At 57.4% G+C, this 19,114-nt stretch overlaps 1 protein-coding gene across 5 annotated transcripts in view; it reads left to right on the forward strand.

The window, feature by feature from the left end:
- The window catches only part of CMIP (c-Maf inducing protein), a 224,486-nt gene that overhangs the window by 154,293 nt on the left and 51,079 nt on the right, over positions 1–19,114 (forward strand). For 3 of the 5 annotated variants that reach the window (XM_032326250.1, XM_032326251.1, XM_032326254.1), the window contains one exon: positions 18,089–18,250. In XM_032326250.1, coding sequence (XP_032182141.1) covers positions 18,089–18,250 — 162 coding nt within the window. Of the gene's footprint in view, positions 1–6,204; positions 6,253–12,169; positions 12,203–18,088; positions 18,251–19,114 lie in introns of those variants that run through there. The other 2 variants (XM_032326253.1, XM_032326252.1) reach the window with 2 other exon arrangements.

Consider the following 19,114-nt stretch of genomic DNA (forward strand, 5'->3'; position numbering starts at 1 on the left):
TCGTGAGCTGGCACTGCCTGGCTGGCCCTCAGCTCCTTTCTGTTCCAGAGCCTGGCGTGTGCAGGACCTCGGTGTTTCTGTTTTGTCCAACATCTCATCAGAGCTTTACACCTTTCTCTCAGTCTCACAGCCATCCTTGTGAGGATTATGGGAATTAGCCTTGGCTTGCCAGTCCCGTTTCTTGTGGGTAAAGGCCTATTGCCCTGTTTGTCCTGCGTGCCCCAGGACCACTGTCAGGCCACCTGTCCTGGGCCCAGAAGGTCCACCTCTAGGTGGACCAGCCTGCCTCCACATCTGCCCCAAATGCACCATGTCCCCCGTGTCCTCAGAGGTAAACATCGAGGCTCTGTGTGCCCAGACCCAGCCCGGCTCCCAACCCCACTCTGCACTGGCCACCACCCTCTGGTGTGGCCCCTGGCTGGGCTTGCCTGCCCCAGCCGAGATGCCCCCTTGTCTGGAGGGAAGACAGTGACCCCTGTGCACCCCTCCCTGCCCCCATGGCCCCCCTCTCTGTCCTTCCTCCCCCTGTGCTCTCCATCCTTTTTGAAAACACCTTCACAGCCACACCAAGGGCAAAGCCACTGGGCTCCTGCCAGCCCCCACCCGAAGACTGACTTCACTCTTGCAAATGTCCTCTCTGGCCTCGTGTGCCTTTGCAAGGATGCTTTGGTGGCTGTGGCCGTCCCTGTGGCTTCAGCACAGCCTTGCTGCAGAGACACCTCGACGTGTCCAGGCCTGTGTGCATCAGCTCTCCAGGCTACATGACATCTGTGAAGAGGTTGTGGCCTCGCTTACCACACGACTCACTACGGCTGGGCGTTCAGGCTCTTCCGGTTTCCTCCGTTACCGATAACGCAGTTGTGCCTTTCCCCAGACCTAAGTTTCTACTTCTCGGGAACTACTTTTTTAAGGCAGATTTCCAGAACAGTGGCCACCGTTCTGGGGTATGTTTTGCAGCCCTTACCACATTTGCCAGTTGGCTCCCAAAGGAGTAACTTCTGCCGTGCCTACAGTGAGAGCTCGGGGCTGAACTGCCTGGGTTCAAATCCCAGCTCCGCATTCACTGGCGGTGTGACCCTGGGCCAGTTGCTTTCCTCTCTCAGCCGACTTCTCCTCCCAGAGTGGGGCTCACAGTAAGACCAAGCTCATTAGGTTCTTATAAGGATGAAATGGGTCAGTAGAAATAAAGAACTTAGAAGGGTACCTGCTGTGTGAGTGAGTGTTAGATCAATGTTGACTGTTCTTATTCTGCTTTAACAATCAAAGACGCTGTTTTCCTTTGTGCAGAAGTGTCCTAGCAGACAATCCAGAAGGAAGGCAGCATGGGCAAGGCTTGTGTGCCGTCGGCCCGCGGGGAGCCTGTGGCAGGCGTCACTAATGCATCTCTGTGTTCGGTTCCCCTGTGGCAGAGCCCTTCCCAGCTGAGCCCCTGCTGGCTGGCCTGAGGAGCCGGAGGGAGCCAAAGCTTGCCTCCTCCCTGCATCATGGCCTCCTAGACTGTCATCCATCCAATGTTGCTAGGACCCACATCTCGTTCTGTTGGCCTGGGCCTCTGCCGTTTTGGGGCTTGTTCACGGGAGAAGTTGTGAATCTTCCCGACTGAAACTCTGGGTCTGGTTCTCCTCTGCTTGGGATAGGCGTGGGTGTTACCTGCCCACCGCTGAGAGAGGAGGTGAATCGGAAGCGGGACCAGGATGGGTGGGACTTGGCCACAGCCCTCTCACGGGCCCAGGCACACGTTGGCTCCAGCCAGATCAGAAAGGCCAGAATTCCCTCCAGATTCATTTGTGGCTCTCGGTCAGAGAAGGTTTTGTGACTTCTTAAGAGGGGGTCCCAGGCTCGGTGGAGAACAGTGACAGGGGTGGCTTCCCCTCAGAGGCACAGCTCATCCCAGCCCAGGACGGGGCGGGGGGGGGGGGCTCCGCGGAGGGACAGCGCGGTGGAGCAGAGGCCCTCACCGGCTGCTTCGCGGGGACCTGTGCTCTGTGGAATGGAGTGGAGGCCCCTGGGGCTCAGGCTGCCAGCCCCTGGGAGGGCCACAGTCTCCAGAGACTCAATGGGCCACTGGGGCCCTATAACTAATAACAAGGGCAGCTTCGGGGATTGAAACTAACAAGTGGCAGAGGGCTGGGTAGCCTTGGGGAGGAGAGCTCACGCTCTTGTGGGCTGTCTTTACAGTAGACAGAACGATTGTCAGATCCCTACTAACATCAGGAGCTGTGCTGGGGGCTTTCGAGTGTGTGTGTATGTGTGTGTGTACTCTCTTCACATCACTGTGTGTGTGTGTGTGTGTGTGTGTGTGTGTGCGCGCGCACATACTCTCTTCACATCACTGTGTGTGTGTGTGTGTGTGTGCACGTACTCTCTTCACATGACTGTGTGTGTGTGTGTGTGTGTGTGTGTGTGCGCACACGTGCGCGTGCATGTGTGTACTCTCTTCACGTCATCCCCAAGTCTGATTAGGCCCATCTTGAAGGTCTGCGGTCGCACAGCCAGAACCAGGCAGAGCCGGGGTCTGAATCCAGGCGGGTGGTCTCCAAACCCAGTCTCCTCCTTCCAGCGGGAGATGGCACCACTATGGCCATGGGAAGGGTGGGGACATGGGCACAACAGCCCCATCTCCGAGCCCAGCAAGGCAGAGGTGTGCCCAGCAAGTATGAGGTCCTGGCACGATGCATTTCCACTGTTCCCGACCAGAGCACTCTCTGGCATAGACGTGGGCCGTTTGAATCCGTTAAGTAAACTTTTCATTGAAGGATTACGTGCAGAAAGGGACACAGATCAAAAATGTACTGCTGGGTGAATTTTCCCAAATTCTCACCGAATTGACCAGAGTAACAGTCAGCCAGATTGAGGAACAGAGTGACTGCCTCCCAGTCATCCCTTTGGTCCCCCAAGCCCCTCTGCTTCACCGCCCCCCCCCCCCCACCGTCAGAGAAGACCTCTGTCCTGCCTTCTACGGCCCAGATGCATTCTGCGTCGCCCCCCTTTAGTGGACGGTGCCCCCAGAGTTTTCCAAAGTGGTCACACCAACTTACATACCTACCCCCAGCGTATAAGAGGCCACCAGCACGGACATGTAATGATCATATTTATTAAGGGTTTTTTTTAATACTCAAAAGGACAAAAAAAAAACTAAAGAAAATTCTCACTGCCCATAAACCCGTTCATACATCTTAAGTTAAAAACACACACTCACACAAAGCTGTGATTGACATGTAACAAAATGCACACATTTGGCTGTTGACGTAGTGAGTTCTGACTATTGTATTGACCTGAATAACCCCCACCCAAATTCCTGGCCCCCTCGAGAAGATTCCCTCGTGCCCCTCTGCTGTCAGCCCCCCGCACCCCCAGGGCCTCTGTGGACTCTTGCGGGAGGTGACGGCTGTGGGTGTATGCGGCGGTTCTCAGCGGCACAGGAAGGTGTGAGGGGGCAGTCTCGTCCCCGCACGCCGTGTCCCCGGAGCAGGCCTGTGAGCCCTTTGTGGAGGCTCTGAGAAGGTCCTAGGACTGTTCCTCTGCAAACTCCACACAAACCGTAGTTCCCACACTGTGTCATTCTTGGCTCCTTGACACTTTAAGGACCTACCAGGGCAATCTTTCTCTGGCGGGACCCACCGATCTGCTTCATCCTTTTTATGGTTTTACAGTATTCTGTTCACGCAAGGGTCAAACTGGGTGGGACTCTAGATCTTCCCGAAAAACCCTGCTGTGTAGACGGGGAACCGGAGTTTCTGCAAGAAGCAGGAGAGGGGAGGGGAGCCTGTGTGGAGCACCCGCCGTCTACAGGCCAGAGACAGCGAGAGGTGCTTGTGGTGTGATCCTCGCCCCTCGAGACAAGCCCCTGCCCCCCAGCCATCCCCAGTCGGCAGGTTCAGAACCTGGAGCCCCGGGGGGGTGTGGTGACCTGCCCCAGCCCACAGAGAAGGAAATAGACGAGCTCGCTTCGCACCACATCTCTGGGACCCCGAGCCTTTCCCTGAGCCCTCCTGCCCCAGCGGGCCTTCCCCAGCCCCCACCAGAGGGCCAGGCTTGGGCTTTGACCATCCAAGACCCTTCCCCCCACCCCGACCTCCTTGCGTGGGAAGGTCTTCTTCTGGCCTCAGGAATGGCGCACGACAGCAGCTCTCCAAGTGGCCAAGAAAGAAGTGCATTTGTGGGTTGTTTTTTTTTCTCCCCAGACAAGGAAGGGGGGCCCAGAGCTTTGGTGTGTCATCCCACGCACGCTTTGATGGGGGCTGATGAGTCACTGAACCATACAAGGAAGTTTTTTCACGTAAATGGTTTGCGGGTGAACTTGTTTTCTGCCCTTTAAGGCAGATTTTTTTTTCCTCTCTTTCTTTCTCTTTAAAGAAGAGCCTTTAAAACAGAAATGTGAGGCAACATCTTGACGAGCAAGACCTTTTGTTCTGCGGGGGTCTGCAGTGGGCCCCTGTCACAGCTGGGTGTGGGCAGCGGCCCCAGGAGGCCGGCGCCGGTCGGCTCTCCGCAGGGGCCGTGGCGGGTGGTCTGGCCGCGGCCAGGAAGGTGGCCTGCAGCCCTGTGTGCCTCCGAGGCTCCTGCCCGACTGTTGGCTCTGTTGGCTCGGAGACGGGGCCAAACAGACTCCGAAAAGAGCAGCAGCTGTCCCCACAGAGGAATTAGGGCCTCTCCTCACCTGATGATCATAAAATACCCAGTGGGGTATTTCAGTTTCAGAGTGAGGCTAATTGACCAGGAGACCCGGCAGAAGCACCACAGACGTGGCTGTCACCCACGCCCTGCTCCCCGGGGGATCCTGGTGCCCTCCTGGAACCAACAGCTGGTCTTATGGGACACCCCGAAATGGACAGAGACGCCCTTCTGAGGCACCCTGTGCCACCCCGACAGCCAGCTGACTGTGGCAGCAGAAGACCACGGTGGCTTGCAACTGGGTGGGGGGCTAGGCCGATGCTTGGGTAAGACCCTCGGGCCGAACGGATAGAATGTGACCTCCGGCTCGAGCAGATGTCCAGGGACGTGTGGACCCTGAAAAGCATGCCTTGGACGTCGGGCCAGGTCAGCAGTAGCCATGCGGCCTGTGGTGTCTGCTGGCTTTGTCACCATCTGCATGAGAATAGGGTGGTCCTTGTCTCCCCTCCGGCCTCCCAACCACCGGGGACGCGGGGGTTCCAAACCAGTGGTTCTCAAAGTGGGGTTCCTGGACCAGCAGCACCTTCTTCACCTGGAAATTTAGTACAAGTGCCAGTCTTCTGTGTCACCATCTTGAGTGTCCTCCAGGTGATTCCGTTCCAATTTTAGTATATGTGCTGCCGAGGCGAGCACCTCCAGGTGATTCCGAGGCCCACCAAAGCTTGAGACCTTTACCGAGTGCCGACGGTTTTCCTCCACTTTACTGTTCTGTCCTCGTCAGGCCGTACAGTGTCGCGAGGGTGAGGATTGGACCCCCTTCCACAGACAAGAAAACTGACTCGCAGACTAAATAACTTCCCTGCGCGGCCGAGCCAGAATTCAGACCCCGTCTGCGCCTCCTTCTGTGTCCTCCAGGCGCTGCTAACGGGTCCCTTGCAGCCGGAGATCAAGGGTAACTGGCTGAACAGATCTGTGGCTTTTGGGTCACTCTGCCAGCATCTCTCCCATTTGTGCAGCCAAGTTAGAATCACCGTGATGGCCACGCTCCCCATCACGGGCCATCGGGGTCCATCACGGACCTTCCCTGGGCGAGTCTGCAGGGCCCTTCTCAGCAGGGAAGGGACAGCCGCCCTGGAAATTCTGCCTCTCCACGAGACCCCCGCAATCAGGAAGGCAGGGACAGATGTCATGCTGGATTCCAGCCCACCATTACCTGCCAGCATGGGCGCACCAGGGGGCACCTGCCAATTAATTAGGGAGCTGAGCTCTTTTCCACGCCACTCGTAAACTCAGGCCCAGCCTCCACCCCAGAGGAGGCAAACCCCCTCACCCCCAAGGAGGAGTGGAGGCTTCTCAAACAGATGAACAGATCAGATGCCCTTTGAAATAATGTGAGCGCTAGATACGGTGCTAAGACACATGAACAATGGAGGCCCCCATGGAGACGCCACCGTCTTGAGGCTGAGCAAGGGAACTCCTTATTTGGGATAGAGATTTCCCTTTATCAGGCCCAGAGGAAACAGGACGGAAACAGGGGCCTGGTGGCGCTGTCCCGTGCTGTCCCCCACATTTGGGGAGCGAACCTCACTAGGGGCTGACCCCTCCATGTGGCAGAGGAAGAGAGCAGCTTCTGGTACAGTATGTGCATTTTTGAACTTACTCGGAGGGTTGCTCTTACAACCGGGGGTGTCTGCAGAAGACGGCATCTCCTGTGAAGAGCTGGCGAGAAACCCCCATTGCGGTTTTCGCTCCAGATTCGGTGTGTGCTCCAGGCACAGGAATGTCCCTAGAAAAGTCATTGCAAAGTCATAGGGTCTCCTGAGCTGCCAGTTTCAAAGGTGGGGCCTCAGCCATGGCTGGGATGTGAAGGGACTGTGTCGCATTTATCGCTGGGGCGGGTAGGACAGGCCTCTGGCTGGCCCAGAGCCTGGGGAGGTCAGGTGGGCTGCGTTCCTGGAGACCCCGGCGGTCTGCGCTGACCGAGGGGGCTGGCCGCACGCCGGCTGGATGGCCGTGGCCCCCAAGGAAGGGCTCTTTGACACGGCGGCCTGAGGGAGGGGAGGGCATGGAAGTATGGCAGTCACAGCAGCCGATGGCTGTGGCCAGAAGGCCCATCAGGAGGATCTGCACAGAGGGCTGAGGTCAGGCAGGAGAACTGCTGTTTGCTTCATTTTCTAAATGTAGATGCTACCTTTGCCCACTGATGCTTGAGGTAGCTTTACAAAAACGCGCAGCAGGGAGAAGCCTGTACTGACTGATTCGGAAGGCCCTCCTCCAGGGGTTAGGAGACGAAAGGCAAGACGCAGAGATCTATGTATAACGTGACGCTCTTTTTTTGTAAAACGAATGAGAGACGAAACAGCAAATCAGGGGACCAAACTAAGTCTGTGTACTTGCCTTTGACTATGTGTGGCCGCGGAAAAAGATATGAATGGATACATGCCAGGGGCTTTTTCTGAAGAAGGGGCATTCGGGGGACACAGCCCCACCCACTCAGGCTACCATAGCAGAGTGTGGCCGGAAAAGCCTGGAATACTGTTTTCTGGCCCTTTACAGAAAATGTTTGCCAAACCCTAGTATGTGCGGTGGTGTTAGTATGGGTTCAGGGGTCCAGGGTTGGGGGAGGCGGGGGGGAGACAGAGGTGAGGTTAACAGAAGGCCAGCGTATGTGATACGGGCTACATTTATGCACACATTTATCCTGCTGTGCGTGTGTGCGTGTGTGCGTGTTTGCACGGAGCGCGCACGGAGAGACAACCCGTGGAATGACGGCCACCAGCATAGAAGCGGCTGGCGGTGAGCCACACGGGCATCCTTGTGCTCTTCTCCTCACCCTAACACGGTCTGTAGGATTCTGTTTTCCCGGGAACATCTATTACTTGAGAAACCGGTGCTCCACTGCAACACGGGGAAGTCAAAAATAACAGGAGCTCAGATACCTCCCGGCTCTTTCTAAGAACGTGGGATTCTGACCGCTTTGAAGATTCGGTGCAAGGGCAATACCACCTTCATGATCCCAATTTCTGAACTCTTGGGGGCTTTTTCATATTCCTTTTTAATTAAATGTACAGTGCGTAGATCTGGCTCCCTGGGACCATTGGAAGCATTACAGATAGAGCCAGAGCTCCTCCTTCCCCCGCCCCCGGCCTTGGTTTTCCCTCAAGCCACGTCCCTCCGCAGGAAGACAGCGGTCGTCAGCCTGGCCCGCGGCCCCTCCCCCACACCGCGCGCAGTGCACGCGTGTGAACCTGTGTGCACACGTGCGTGTTCGCTTCTGCGCTTAGCGTCTGGCGGATGCGGGGCCCCGGCGGACCTTCCAGCTCTCCTTCCTTCTTGTAACTGCTGTCTCCGGTGACCCCGTGCATGGGGCCACGGTCTGTTTGATGTGTCCTGGCTGACGGGTGTCTCGGGGTTTCTCCTCACCCTTCATTTTCCTCAGGGGTTAACCGTCGTCGGCCAGCGTCCTGCCACACTCCTCAGCTGCCACTTACCGAGCTCCTCCGAGGCCCTGGTGTTCAGCCGGAAATACCCCGGTCTCGTCAACACCTCCAGGAGGCGGGTGCTCCTCCTGTCCTCTCCGTGTCCCAGAGGAGGAAACCAAGGTTCCCGGGGGTGACAGAATTCTCTGGTAGCTGCACAGCTTACCCACAGCAGAGCAGAAGTTCGAATTCAGATAGGTGCCCTCACTCGGTCCGGGATACCGCACACACCTGAGAGCCAAGACGGAGCCTTGCCCGGGCCCCGGGCTGGTGGGGGAGGCAAGTGAGCGAAGGGAGGGGAATGTGGTGTTGGGTGTGCTGAGTATGAAGCTGGGGATCCCCCCGCCTCCCGACGGCATTGTGATGAGCCGTGGAAGGCACGTGCAGCCCCTTCCCGGGTGTCTCGGCTGGCGTTCTGTAGCCGGGGGCGGCTGGGAACGTGGCCTCCCCTGGGGTTAGGGCCACGTGGAGACAGGTGCATTTCCAGAATGCTGAGAGCAGGTCTGGGGCCGGAGCTGTGTGCGCTCACTGTCTTCATGGACCCTGACTCAGGACAAGCAGGTGCCCGAGTGCGGGCAGCGCTCCCTGCAGTGTCCAGGTGGCTCCCTGGTGCGCGGCTGTTGGGCAGGTACCCTGGGCGCAGGCAGCACACCTGGCGGGAACACTGGCCTCTGAGGGAACAAGAAAGAGACAGGGATCCACATCTCCCCCAGGAAGAGAAAACCCAGCGAATTCCAAACTGAGGAAAAGCCAGGAGAGGCTGCTGAGCACAGGGGCACCCAGACCACACCACCAGATGGGCCCCGGCCACCATCTTCCTAAAATTAAAGCGTTGGAATGGTCCGCCTGAGTGGCTGTAGCGGACCGGCGGAGCCATTGGGGCCCCCCGGGATCCATCGCTGCTTCTCTGACAAAGTGCCGCCCACAGCAGACCGCGCTATCTCAGAGTGGCGGGCAGAAACCCCAAATCAAGGTCTCCCCCACCACGAGGCTGTGCCCCCACACACAGTCTATGTGCGGAGGTGCTTTTCCTTGCCTCTCCGGAGTTCCTACGCTTGAGGACGCAGAGTGGCGACCTGGGCCCCCGGCTCCGCATGACCGTCTCTCCCTTGTGTGTGTGTGTGTGTGATGCCAGCTGTTGGCCACAGTGCCTGCCTTGGAGCCAGCCTGACCCTGTCTTCCATTGACTGCACCTGCAAATACCTATTTCCAGATAAAGTCACGTCCACAGACACTAGCGGTTAGGACTTGGACGTGTCACTCTCCCTTGTGTGTGTGTGACTCAGCCCACAACACCAGCTGTATGACCTTGGGCAAGGTATCAGCCCCTCAGTGCCCCCTCCTCCCATGCATCATGGGGACAGACTCCCAGGCCCCACCGGGCCCCACCTGGCTCTATGGAGTGGGAATCTGCCTTTATTTATTTATTTTTTAAAGGTTTAGTTATTTATTTTAAAGAGAAAGCACACACACGATTAGGAGGAGAGGGAGAGGGAGAGAAATCCTCAAGCAGACTCCCTGCTAAGCAGGGAGCCCCACATGGGGCTCGACCCAGGACCCTGGGATCGTGACCTGAGCCAAAACCCAAGAGTCAGCCGCTCAGCCGACTGAGCCTCCCCAGGTGCCCTGGGACTCTGCCTTTTAACAAGGCTCCCCACATGGTTCCTGCTCGCGTCTGGGCGTGAGGAGCACTCGGGGGTCGGCAGGGCTTAGAAGACTAGGTTCGGCCCTCACCATGGCAGAAGCTTCTTACATGTCGGTCATTATTGCTGACCTTTGCTTTTCCTCCGTTTTGGAAACACTGAGAGCCCCTTCCGTGTGTCCTAAGAAGCTGCGGTCACCACGCACAGCAGGGCAGAAGCCCATGAAGCCTCAACCCCTGTCCCCTCGGAACTCAGAGCTCAGGGGGAGAAACAGCCACGTGGAAGCTTTTAAATGCGATCAGACCGATTGGGGCGATGATAGGATTTTGCCAAGGGTTTGGCAGGCCCTGAAGTGCCCAGTGGGGAGCCCAGCACCACGCCCGGCTCCTCTCTGCACCAGCCAGATGTGTGGTTGCCCAGGCAACCGGCCGATGCCCCAGAGACCGGGCACAGGTTGCTGTGCCCGAGTTCCCGCTGTCTCCTTGGAAGCAGTAATGACTGTGGAGAGACTGCCTCCGGCGGGCACATAGGGGGCCAAGTGCCCAGGCTCTTTCCCCTCTTTCAGACCGATCGTCCCTCTCCCGAGGGCCTGGCTTTCCTGGCAGATGCCAGCTGGATGCCCAGCTGCAGTCAGTCGGGAGCTGCCATGGGACAGTCTCACCTCTGCGGTTAAGGGACTTGTCATGCGTCTCGGAGCAGGTGTGACCTCCATCGAGGCAGAGGAAGCTCCCAGGTGTGCCCATCCAAGTGGCTCAGTGGTCGGGCGCTGGGGATCCGCAGCTGCACCGGCTCCCAGTCCCAGCTCTGGCTCTTCCTTGCCACGTGACTTGACGGCTCCCAGCCTCGGTTTTTCTCCTCTGTAAAATGGGCCTCATTAGACCACACACTTTGTTGAGTCGTTAGGAAATTCAAAAAATTAGTTCATTGTATAAAGTGCTTCACACAGTGCCTGGCCTGTGGAGAGCGCCTCGGAAGCGATAACCATTATGGTCATGTGTCACTTGGTGTTTGTGTCATTAGGCAAGGTGGTTGTTCCTGGAACATGGTAACCACTGGGTAAGGGGTGGTCAGTATTACCGTGTTTTGTAGCTTTGTGAGCCTGAGTTGAGCTGTGCTTTACCTGCCAGCCAAAGGTGGGGGTGGGGGGTGGACCAGGGCTAGGCTGTGTCTCCTTTTGTGTCCTCTCTCTTACTCCCCGTGGCCCCTTGGAGCCAATGTCCAGAGTAGGCGTCCCTACCTCCTCTTGAAAATCCTGAGTCCCTGGAGGGTAATCACTGATGAATCCATCTGTCAGTTAATTACCCCAGCAGGTAACAGCCCAGTAATTGTATTTGCTAAATTAGCATCTCTTTGCACACTCACAGGGGGGCTGGGAGGTTATCTGCTGTCTCAGGTTGAGGGTCAAGACCTTAGCGCCAAGCAGGCATTGTGGGGGTGACACAGGGCTGGTCAGAGGCCAGGCTTGTATCTGGTGATGGTCTTTGATGCTGAAAGGATTTAAGGTGGAGTATCCGGTCCCTCCGGAGGCCTAAAGAGAAGGCCGGCAGCCCAAGCGTTGGGGCCCCAGAAACACACTGCTTGGAAGGGATTTCAAGGACGGCGCGGCGCCCTCACGGCCTCAGAGCGAGTTGGGAAGGAATGAGGAGGGCCCTGTCTAGGAATGAGAGGGGCTGGACATGTTGCCCGACCTGTCAGTCTTCCTGGATGCGAGCGGACAGTTGGGGACACCACCCTGTAGACCTGGGAGGGAAAGCCGGAGGAGCAGGCCAGGTGGCAGGGTGCTACCGACATCCCCAAAGTGCTGGCTGACTGTGGGGAGAGACAGTGAATGTGTTGCTGGTCCTCTGAGGACATCGGTGATGGAGGCTCCAGGACCTTAGGACAGCATTGCCTCATGGAACTTTCTGCCGTGATGAGAATGGTCTTTCTCTGCACCGTCCACCGTAGTGGCCAGTGGCCACCCTGTGGCTGTCAAGCAGCCACAGGGTGGCCAGTGGGACTGCATCACTGAATTTTTCATTGCATTTCACTCTAATTCAGTTAAATGTTAGTAGCCACATGAGGCTAGGGGCTTTGGGCCTAGGCAGCCCAGCTTTGGGCTGTCTACTGGAAGGAAGTTCTGACAGCCTGTCTGGTTCCTCCCTGGGTCATTTTTCTCAGCAGCTCCAAGGAGCTCCCGGGCCGCCCCCCTTTAACGACAGGTGGTGGGGAGCATGCGTGCTTGTGGGAGCCTGAGCCTCCGAGGCTGCGCCGACCAGCAGAGCAGCCCCATCACCGGGAGCCATGCTTCCAGCACGTTCCGAGTCACACCCCCACCCCCCCACCGTGAGGGGCACACTCCCGGGGACAGCTTGTCTCCCGTGGAGGAGCCCACAGGCTCCGCGCTCCCAGGCTGGAGAACCCCGGACGTCTGCGGTTGTCTCTGCCGTGGGAGCAGTTGCCGGAGAGATGGCGGATGTTGCCCAGGTAACGTCCCCTCCCTGACGAGCAGAGAGTGAGGACGGCAGTGGAGTGACTGGTCTGCTGCACACGCGGGAGGCGGGAGGCTCTGCCCGCCGGCTCTGTTTTTTCGGGAGCTGACGGGGCTTAGTCACAGAGGCCGGGAATCCTAAGTTCCCTCTGCTCAGAACCACTCACTCCTAGGACTTGGTAGGTGACAGGACTGAGAACTGCTGGTCAGCCAGCAGTGGAAGAGCCCAGAAGCCTTGCACAGTCGTCAGTCTGACCCCACATTGCAGAGGAGGCCACCAGAGCACAAGCGATAGACCGTGAGTTCCACGAGCACTTGGGGCCTGTCTGCTTTGCTGTCGTGGGGACCCTCAGTGCTGAACACGGTGCTTGGCACGTCGGAGATGGTTCCTGGTAATTTTTGTTGAACGGTTGGGTAGGGGATGGACAGACGGACGGGTGGGTGGATGGATGCCGGCACGCACGGGTGAAGGGTTGAAGCAGAGCTTAGATTTGAACTGCAGTCGCCTATTGCATACCTGCGTTTTGACCACTGAGTGGGACGGTCTCTGCTTTTGTCTGATGTCCTCCTCTGCCTGCCTGGGTTGGGATTTTTGTCTTAAACGTTATAATTGAAGTATGATTTGCACACCTTAAAAACCACCAATTGTAAGTGTACAAGTCAGTGACTTTAGTAAATTCATGGAGTGTTACAGCCATTATCGCAATCGTGTTTCAGAACGGTTCCGTCACCCCGGCCCTGGTGTCCGCCTGCTGTTTCATCCCTGCTGCCGCCGCGCCTCCAGCCCCAGGCAGGGACTGTTCCGCTTTCTGTCTTTATAAATTTGCCTTTTCTAGACATCTCTCATGAAAGGAACCCTACAAGATGTGTTTTGCCCCTGGCTTGCTTGACTTAGCATCACACTTTAAGGTTCATCCATATCGTAGCACGTGTGAGTAGATGCGTCCTTTTTACTGCAAATACCAGTCCGCTGTGTGGACAGACCCGTTTTGCTTACCTGTTCACCGGCTGGTGGACGTGGGGGCTGGTTCCAGTTTGAGGCTCTTAGGAACAAGGTCACGGACGTTCGTGTCTTGCCCCTGGGTAGAGTCTGTGTTTTATTTCTCTTGGGCAGATTTCTAAGAAAAGGCCTGCTGGATCGTGTGGTAAGTGTATGCTTCGTGCTTGAAATAACGATCAGACTGCTCTCGGGTGGCGCCGTGCTCCGGTGCGAGGCCGTCGGCAGGGCACACAGGTCCCAGACCTCTAGGTCCTCACCGACACTCGGGGTCATTGGTTACGGTCCGCCTGGTGGGTGTGAAGTGGTGTGAAGTGGTGTCTGCTCGTGGTCTGAACCGTTGTCTCCCTGGCCGCTCGCCATGTTGGGCAGCGCTCTCTGCGTACTCACTCCTGGACTGGCTTTGCTTTGGTTCTCAAAAAGGACCAGATAGCAAATATTTGGGGCTTTGCGGGCCACAATGGATTTCTCTCCCATGTTCTTTTTCTTTTATAAAGATTTATTTATTTATTTATTTATTTATTTATTTGGCAGAGGGAAATGCAGCGAGAGAGGAAACACAAGCAGAGGGAGTGGGAGAGGGAGAAGCAGGCTTCCTGCAGAGCAGGGAGCCCGATGCAGGGCTTGATCCTGGGACCCTGGGATCATGACCCGAGCTGAAGGCAGACACCTAACGACTGAGCCACCCAGGTGCCCCTCTTTGGGGTTTTCTGCTTCACAACCCCTAAGAACATTCTTGGCTTGCTTGCACGAAGTGAAGCAGGGGTCTGTGCTTGGCATCCTGCCGCACTTTGCCAACTGCTTTAAACCCCTCACGGCCCTGCTGAAAGAATCCAGTGGCCCATGGAGTCCACGCTGAACATGGCAAGAGGTCACCCACCCCACCCAGTGAAGGGGCCCACTGACAGGACGATCCTGCAAAGCCAAGGGCCAGGCTCCCAAGGCGTCCGCATCCCAGCCCCGTGGTGATTCAGCACCAGATGAGCTCATCAGAGTTCTTGGGATGAAACCTGCTAATCTGTCACCCAAGGCAATCCTGTGCAGGCCTCCCTCTGCCCTGTGGCTCCCCTGTCCTAGACCTTAGAGCCTCTCGTGGGAGCCAGCAGCCTCTCCTCCCTGCCCCCACCGTGATCACCATGGTCGGTCCACCTGCTGCTCCTACTAGAGCTTCCCGCAGCTCCTCCACCGCAGGTGCCCGACCTCTAGCTCTCCGAGTCTGTGGACTCGTCCCAGCCCTCACCGCGTGCCACCCGGGCCCCCTCCATCACCGTGCCTCTCGACAGGTCTACCCTTCCTCTCCGCTGTCTGCACCAGCCCCGGCAGACATGATAGAGAGACACCTCTGGAATGAATCAGAGCCAGTATGACTCCTAAATTGTCCCTTTGTAGCTGTGAGACCTTGGGCAAGTCAGGCCACCTCTCTGGCCGTGAGAGTCCTATGCATAAATGGGACACAAGAGGATGGTAGTAGATGTTACAGACGGGCCCTCAGCCACTCGGCTCACTGGGACCACATGGCATTGCCTGGGGCCATGTTCTTTTCCAGCTACGGGAGTGCTTTGTCCTGGGCACAGGGCAGTGGAAGTACGGCCGTGTACAGGGAGTTGGCGGGTAAATGCTGCAGCTTCCTCACTCCCTGGGGGTGGCGGGGGGTGGGATTCACGGTCTCCTCGAGTCCCCCATGGGATTCACAGCCGGCTCCATGGTGGCCCAGTCATAATGGAGGGCCCTTCCCCTCTCCTGCCCCGTCACTAACTGCCTTCTCTTCTCCTCCTCCACCCTGCACTGATGTGTCCTACATAGCCTCACAAATGAAGAAACCGTGTACACGTGGGTTTTTGTCTGAGGGTCTGTTCTGGGGACTCTTAGCCTGTGCCAGGTCCCCAGCTCCGGGGTTACCTTAAGGATGGAACAAGATGATGCTCAGAAGTGCTCAGCGGGGTGCCTGGTGCATAGTATGTGCTCACTGTGCGTTGGCCCTTGGCACAGCCCTGGGACCTTCTGGTTTTGAATATACCCACTGGTCCTGGGGAGGTCTGTTAAGCAGGGGCTTGGGTGCTCGCAAGAGAGCTGCTGTTCTTCCCCTGTAAGGAGGGGTGCGTCGGTGAGCGCTGAGACTGATGCCGCCCTCTGGGCCCTTTTGCCTGGACCTTGCTGCCTCAGAGTCTCGGGGATGTCCGGGCCCAGAGAGCTTAGGACCGCAGCACTCGCGCCCCTCCCCACCGTGTGAGGGCGTGCGCCCCACCCCACGACGCGCTGACTGTATTTGGCAAAGTTTCAGTGAGGGTTGGGTGGAACATGTTCACCAAAGATTAATGACAGCTATTTCTAGGTTGTGGGATTTTTGAGGTCTTTTTTCACTTACCCTCTCCTTTGTGCTTTCCAGCATGGTTCAGATTTCTTACAACGAGCAGGCATCATTTTCACAAAAAGAATGAAGTCATTATTCCTTCAAAGGTAAACAACTTGCAGCTGCTCAGTAGATAGGGCTTTCACGGCCCAGACCGTACAGCACTCTGGAATCTCCTGTGGGGAGACATGGGTGCGAATCGTGTGGTTTTCTTTGGGGCTTAATACACGGCCCATTTCTGTAGCCGTTCCGCAGTCATTTAACGATAAAGCAATTCTCTGAGTATGGAGCAAAACCACCGTGCCAGGACTCAAAGGAGGATGCATCTACTGGGAAGGGTTGGCTCTCGCCTTGGGAAGTGGTCCCCATGGTGTTAGACTTCGGACAGTCTGTTGGCACAGGCTGGGCAGCGTGGAGGGGGCCATGCTCCTGGCTGTGGGGCGGGACTGGGGCTGCTCCCCGGCCCAGGGCGGCCTCGGGGAAGTGGGTGTGTCTTGTCGTGAAATTCATGGGGCTCAACACATCCTCATCGTCATGATCACCCCCACTGACTGTGTAGTCACTGTTCATGGAACACCCTCTCTTGACAAAGCTTGCTGTGTGTGTCTAACAGTCCTGAGAGGATCTGAAATGGCGGGCAAGTCAGTGTTTCTGGCGTTTCCGCTCCCCCGCCCGAAGAGAATGGTGCTGCCTCCACTTCCCCCACTTGTCTCCTCCGCCCTGCTACCCCTCGGAAGGGGACTTGTCTCGTTCCCATTCTCGATGAGGGATGGTGGCTGTCAGAGCACAGCCAGACCGAGAGGGAGCATGAAGGGGCTGTGCCGGGCGCGGGCAGGCTAGCCGGCGGGTAAAGAACGTGGCATGGCGGGACGAGCTACACCGATCTCCATAAGAAAGATCAGGACTTGGGGCGTGTGGGTGATTCGTTCGTTAAGTGTCTGCTTTCGGCTCAGGACATGATCCCCAGGCCCTGGGATTGAGCCCCATGTCGCGCTGGGCTCCCTGCTCCGTGGGGAGCCTGCTTTCCCCTCTGCACACCCCCCACCCGCCCCAACTGGTGCTCACTCTCTTAAATAAATAAAAATTTTAAAAGATCTGGGCTGGTGAGGGGGAACAGACTTCAGTGTGAGTCAGCTACTGTGTGACAGTGGTAGTGATGGGGCCTGGTTAGCGAGCGAGAGAGTGGAAACTCGTAGAGTTTGGGAATGAACAGGAGGTGGACAGTGGGGTCCTGCTTGCATGGCTGCGGGGGTCCGCCTCATCATTGTAAAGTTTCTCCAAAGAGACGGGTTAAGAATCCGGGTTCCTTCTTTGTTGCCAGGGTCTCTGTTCGGCCTCTGCCTTGTAATGTGGCTCTGTACGGAGAGTGGCTACACGGCTCCAGCATTTGTGAAGGTCCCACCCTGAAAGAGGCTGCCTGGTTTATAGAAGAGGAAACTGAGGCTCAGAAGGTGATAGGCTTCACAGTAAGAACCGGGCCTGACTCCAGAGTCTCTCTTGTGTTCCGCTGTGAGGCCTCACCCAGCAATTAACTAAGGTTGACAAGGACGGTCCCCCCCAGATAATTCCTCAAACACCCTGGGTTCCAAGACCACTTTGTGACTCCGAACTCAGAAACTCGGTGGTCCCGGAGACCCCGGCAGCCTCAGGGGCTGGTGGGGGACCCTGACCTCATCCCTCTCCACTCCCACAGTGAGACTCTGGCTCAAAGATTGTGACTTGTCACCCCAGCTGGCTGCTGGCACGGTGACACTAAACTTGGGTTTTCCCTGGGGAGCAGAGCATTTAATGAAGGAGTTCAGCCGGTGGGAGTCTCCCAAGCCAGCCAGGGCAGCCGTGGGGCAGGCAGCTGGAGGGCCGGGAGGGAGCTTGGCTGGGACCTCCGCCTTCCGAGGGCTGCTGTTTCCATGATGTCAGAGAGGCGGAACTCTGCCTCACAGCGCAGGAGACCACAGCCCTCGCCCCAGTGCTTTCCAGCCCTGGACGCGGCCCCGAACAAAGGTGAGAGCGCTCGTCTTACTCACCGGGAAACCGAGGACCACCTTCGCGCTTCCTGGGGCCTCGGGGCTTGTCACCACCTGGCCAGAGTTGAATTCCTGGCCCCAAGCCTGCCTGTCCTTTTTCTTAACTGGACTCCGCTCTCCAGGGGAGCCTCATAGGACGGGGATGAGAAAAGCCTCCAACTCAAGGAAGGTCTTCTGTGGACCCTTGAAGGCACCTGCTCTGACTGTGTCAGTGCTTAGGGAGTACGTTTGGCAGCTGTGATCTGAGAGAAACCTCTTCGTTCTTTTTTGAAGTTGTTGGGAGCAGTGTGAAGGTTTCTCGGCTAGTGTCCGGAGGCCTGGTTCTTTGTAGGCACAGCCCGTGACTCTGGGCAGGACGATTCCTTTCTTTGGGAGTCCGTTCCTCACGGGGAGGGAGTGGTCCACAGCGTCCGGGGGCTTACAGGTCCTGATGCGTCTGTTTCTTGATCGTCTGGCGTCTTCTGCCATCAGCGTGTCAATAACATGTTCGTGTCTCCTCTCTCCCGACCAGAAAAAGATTTACAAATACAAGAAAGTCCTGAGTAACCCAAGCCGTTGGGAAGTTGTGTTGAAGGAGATCCGAACTCTGGTGGACATGGCCCTCACGTCCCCCCTACAGGATGACTCCATCAACCAAGCCCCGCTGGAAATCGTCTCGAAACTGCTCTCAGAGGTAAGACGTTCTTCCTGCCAGGTTTTGCGTGCATGTACACACATACACACACACACACACACACACACCCAAGTTCTTTCCCTTTCCCTCTGCTGAGCATAGTGCCGTACCCGGCGGCAGAACTAGACCCACATGGGTGCTGTCTCTCCATTGCCCAAGGAGCTGAGCGGTGCCCCCCGCAGCCTGAGAGAGCCCAGGAGGAGGCTTGTCCCCAGTGCTGCAGCTGAGCCGCCCCGGGGGCGAGGCAGGGGCAAAGGGGCTGTTGCTGCCGCCCTGCCATGCCCCACCACCCTGTGTGTGGGGACGGGTCATGGGCCTGAGGCTGGGCTTGTGGTCATGATGGTAGCAGTGAATTTCAGAATTTCCCAGCACATCCCCAAGCTGGAGAACAGCGGTGACACCCCCAGACCTCCAGACTGCGCTTCCTCCCTGCCCCTTGGCATTGGGGCCCGCCGTCCCTGCCCGTCTCTGTCCTCCCACTGCCCTGGCCTGCATGGGCTCCAGGGGCCCAGGCCGCAATGGCTTCTGCCCCCAGCACCCCGACCACCCGCACAGCAGCGGAGAATCCATCAGCAGCTCGCAGCTGACTGGGCTGTGCTTTGCCGAGCAGCTCCACACTAGGGCCTGTGCTGTGCTGGAGGCTGTGCTGGGCTTGGGGATGAAGATGAGCCCCTGTCCTCCTGGAGCCCATGTTCCCGCAGGGAGACAGGCAGGAGCAAGGGGGCTCGATCGATGTCAGTCCCGCTGTCTGTGAGGAGGTGGCGGCTGCTGGGAAGCACGCTCTTGACTCTGTCTCAGCCGTCTTCTCCGCGCTTCCCAAACGCTAAGGCTTGCCTCGTTTGTTTGCCTGCCTGACCCCCGGAC

This window comes from Mustela erminea, chromosome 19 (genome assembly GCF_009829155.1).
Source record: "Mustela erminea isolate mMusErm1 chromosome 19, mMusErm1.Pri, whole genome shotgun sequence".
Taxonomy (NCBI): Eukaryota; Metazoa; Chordata; class Mammalia; order Carnivora; family Mustelidae; genus Mustela; species Mustela erminea.